This window comes from Antrostomus carolinensis, unplaced genomic scaffold (genome assembly GCF_000700745.2).
Source record: "Antrostomus carolinensis isolate BGI_N321 unplaced genomic scaffold, ASM70074v2 scaffold52601, whole genome shotgun sequence".
In the NCBI taxonomy this organism is placed as follows: domain Eukaryota; kingdom Metazoa; phylum Chordata; class Aves; order Caprimulgiformes; family Caprimulgidae; genus Antrostomus; species Antrostomus carolinensis.
Window position 1 is genome coordinate 5,866 of NW_010297227.1, and position 4,204 is coordinate 10,069.

The 4,204-nt window shown below is 39.6% G+C and overlaps 1 protein-coding gene across 1 annotated transcript; it reads right to left on the reverse strand.

Annotated features, from left to right (window-relative positions):
* Positions 1 to 234: 234 nt before the first annotated feature.
* LOC104519415 (epidermal growth factor-like protein 6) lies at positions 235 to 3,551 on the reverse strand (the record flags this gene model as incomplete). The annotated part of the gene is made up of 3 exons (XM_010178502.1): positions 235 to 418; positions 1,589 to 1,854; positions 3,465 to 3,551. Coding segments are annotated over 3 exons (449 nt in total), but the record flags the coding sequence as incomplete, so codon positions are not given.
* Between the last annotated feature and the right edge of the window lie 653 nt (positions 3,552 to 4,204).

Genomic DNA, 4,204 nt, shown 5'->3' on the forward strand with positions numbered 1-4,204 from the left:
ATTTAAGAATAGCCTTGAAAATAATTTTAAGGAATGAAAGCATGTAGAATTTGTAAAAAAAGCTAGACAAATAATACTTTAGAAACCCTGACCTTGAGTTATAAAATACAGTAGTGCTACACTCAAAGCATGTAGTAGAATTAGAATAACTCAGCAAAAAGTGTACCCCGTATCTTGCACCTGTCAGTTTTTCTGTCTGCATTGAGTTCAAGGCACATTTTTAATAGGTTTGGGGTTTTTTTATAAAATGATACAAAAATACACTACTAGTAAGGCAAATATTTAAAATAGGATTAAATCCACTATACTCAAATATCCATTATCAGGTATCTTCTGGGCATAGACCAGAAATTAGTATAACATTGTCCACTCCAATTTCTCCAGTTTTGCCCTTCCCACGTTCTGATTCAAAAGTGACCTGTCATAAGAAAAGAGACGTATTAACAGAGAAAAAGTAGATTATCCAACCATTTAGCAACTCTTAATGTTAATTAGCTATAATGCTAAATCTGAGTAATGCTTTATCACAATACAGGACTTAATGACTTAAATCCTTGCAGTTTTTAGAGTCTGTGTAAATCTGCACAGATTTACAATACCTAATGGATTCCTTTAATAAGATTACTTATTTTCATTGTACAAAGGAAATGCAAACTCTGTGAAAGCCGATTTTAATAATGCAGTTTTATCACAGTATGTGATGCTAGTGCACTACTTTTCTTGAAGACATTACAACTGTTCATTTTTTATATATTTGGATCCTTAGTTTTTGGGCGTATATACTCTATATATTTAATCTCTCTACATAGTATGTATATATATAGTATGTATACTATAAAGAGAGAGAGTAGGCTCATTTTTATGAATAGCATGCCTGAGTTTTTATTTTATAGTCTGATTCTCATTTATGTAATGTCTTTTCTACATTATTCCAGCACTGCAAAGAACCTTTAAAGGGGCTTGCATTTCATTTAAAGTATTCAGCTCTACAGTAGAAGCCTTTACACAGCAGTGACAATGTTCAGTCACATAAATGAAAACCAAGCCCTAGAATTCAAAGGAGAAACTTGCTGAAGTCCTGATTGAGGCAGTTTTCAGGCACACATCAGTGCACAGAGTTCCCTGTTGGCTAGTATGTCCTGCTCCTAAGGTGATTGTCCACACTTGATTATACATGATGCTTCCTTTTGCTGTAATGGTCTGCTTTAGTGTGGTCTGAGAGCATCCTCTTCTATGAAACAGAAAATTTTCATTTTTCCAGGCATGTATATATGCTTCTGTTGCATGAGATATTAAGGAGAGATTTTGATTGCTTGTGTGAATTTCTGATCTGATGCAGTTTTTTTACAAAATGCTAGGATTACTGGCATCAGTGTCCTAACCAACTGGGGTAATTCAGTTCTGAATTCACAACCATATAATAACTTTTCTGCCTCCTAAAATGTGTGCTCCTGTTTTCCATTGCGGATAAGCCTTTCAATTGCCAGTAAGCAATGCCTATAAAGCAGTTGGTGGAACACTTCAGGATTAGGAAATTAAGATGCTTTGTTGGTTATGGTAGTTGGTTTATAAATTAAGTTATACTTACACTGTTGGTTGTTTCAGCCCCCTGAAATATCTCTATTTTTCCAGTTCTCCACCTTTCATCTTTTCCGTTGTTCTGCTCCCAGGCAGGAGCAGTTTTTTTGTTTGCCAGGAACACTCGAAGTTTCCCCACCCTCTCGCCAGCAAGCCGATAACTGAAAATCAGGCAGTAGCTGCTCCTTGGTTTGAGGTCGGTGAGGAAAAGTTTTAGACGCCCCATATCCTTCTTATGCCCCACAAAAGCCGGAACTGCCATGTAGTACCCATCACCTTGTATCAAAAAAAAAGAGGAAAACACATCTTTAATGGACTTGTTTTATTTATTAGCAAACTGAATATATATTTGCTGAGAAAATACATGGATGCTGTTTTACTTGAATAATTTAAAATCACACTGGAGAAAAGCAGCAGGGAGTGTACTTTGCAAGGAATGAGCTTGCACTGTTGGAAGTCAGATCAGTTTATAGAGGAGATAACTTCATATTTCACTGGCAATTACAGTCATTCTTCCTTGCACTGTCTTTCAAAGGTAAAACTATCTCAGTCCTTCAAATGCAACAGCCTAAAACATGCTGCTTTGCCTCTGTGGTCAGACCATTTCCAGTACTTGAGTTAGCTCGGTATCTCGCCACTGTCCTCTGCAGTGATGACAAACTCATAAAGGAACTGATAGCTTATTCCCCAAATGCTGGAGGACAAATGACATGACAGATACACACTAAGTGATAAAAGGATAACACATCTGGGCCCATAAATAAAGTCACAATCAGCAGATATAAGTTTGGGGAGATGAAGTAAGGTCAGGGTAAGGTCTTGGGGAAAAGGAGCAGGAGAGGAAGGATTAGTGAAGAAAGACTGGGATGGAAAGACTGTGAGGGAAGAGGGAGAGAATATGTGTGTAGGAACTGAAGCAAGTGGCCTGCAAGATCTGCAGGATCCACCAGTCCCTACTGCAACAGTTTCTGCTTTTCTGCAACAGCTTGTGGTTTTCTTCCAGCAAAAACTGGAGCACCAAAAGTTCCACACAAACTTAAGGAAAACCTTTTTTACTGTAAGGGTGACAGAGCTCTGGGACAGGCTGCCCAGAGAGGTTGTGGAGTCTCCATCTCTGGAGATGTTCAAAACCCACCTGGACGCTTTCCTGTGCAACCTGGTGTAAGGAACCTGCTTTGGCAGGGGGGCTGGACTAGATCATCTCCTGAGGTGCCTTCCAACCCCTACCATTCTGTGATTCTGCAACATTTCCTGTGCCACAGGGGAAGACACATCCTTTCAAACAAGTTTCTTCAGCCACACTTTTATATATACACCAGCAGAGCAGTCACACATTGCACTCGTAGAGCTCTTTCTCAGGTTTTAGCAGGCCTGCAGTTGGTACTAGGTCAGGTATCAGTTGTTCTTGAATAGCCCCCTGCCCTTGGCTCATTCTGAGGAATGCCATCACTAGTTCATCTTGCAGTGTTTGAGATTTCTGAGCAGTTATCACAGTGCTGTCTAAGCCATAGGAGTGACTACATTGCCACATCCATCTACATGGCAGATGCGTGGTTAAATGCTGTACCAGTCTTGGAGAGACACAATGCATAACTAATAAGGTTTCCATTGCCTTGTACCTTGCAATTATGAACAGTTACATACTAATAATTTTTCTCCTGTTTTGTTTCATTTGTGTTGAAATATGTTGCTGACTATCAGCTGCCACTGGATATTTCAAAGAAAAAATTTCCACTCCAAACATTCTCTGCCTCCGTTTTCTTTTATAAAGATAAACCCCTCATAGGAAAGCTAATTCTTGATTATGTTTTCCCCTCCATCCCCCTTTTTTTGGAGAGGGTGAGACATCAAATCAAAGCATAGCTACAACACAGATACTTAAATACCTCTATCTCGATCAGCAGGATTCCAGTCAAAGTCATCATCAGCATCTTGTTTCCAGTCGCAGACCCCTTGACTGAAGCTGCAATCAACTGAAAAAAAAAATTGTCAGTGGAGACTCAGAGAGAAGAGCAGCACTGTATCATAAGTACTGATAAAAATAATTTGTTCTTTATTCAACCAGTTATGAATATATAGGTCATTGTAAAATTATCTACAATCTGAGTTCAGATAGTGTTGACCTAGATTAAATTGCAAAAAAGCAAAACATTAGAATTCATGTAGTAATTCTTTCTTTAACTCACAGAAAAATCTGTTGTGTATTTTTACTGCCAGTCTCCTGGTTGTAAACATGAGTTTATGTGCTGTGACTTCTATATACTGCATGCCTGCTGATCGCCAGGTATAGTCGCAGGTGTTAGTTTTGAACTCTAGCATCCCACTAGGAAATGGGAGACCTGGTCACCTGGGACACTGACAAGGCTGAGGTGCTCAACGACTTTTTTGCCTCAGTCTTCACCAGCAAGGGCTTGGGCCACACTGCCCAAGTCCTAGAAAGCAAAGGAAGGGTCCAGGAGAATAAAGAACTGCCCAGTGTAGGAGAAGATCAGGTTTGGGACCACCTAAAGAACCTGAAGGTGCACAAGTCCATGGGACCCGATAGGATGCCTCCGTGAGTCCTGAGGGAACTGGTGGATGAAGTTGCAAAGACATTATCCACCATATTTGAGAAGTCATGGCAGTC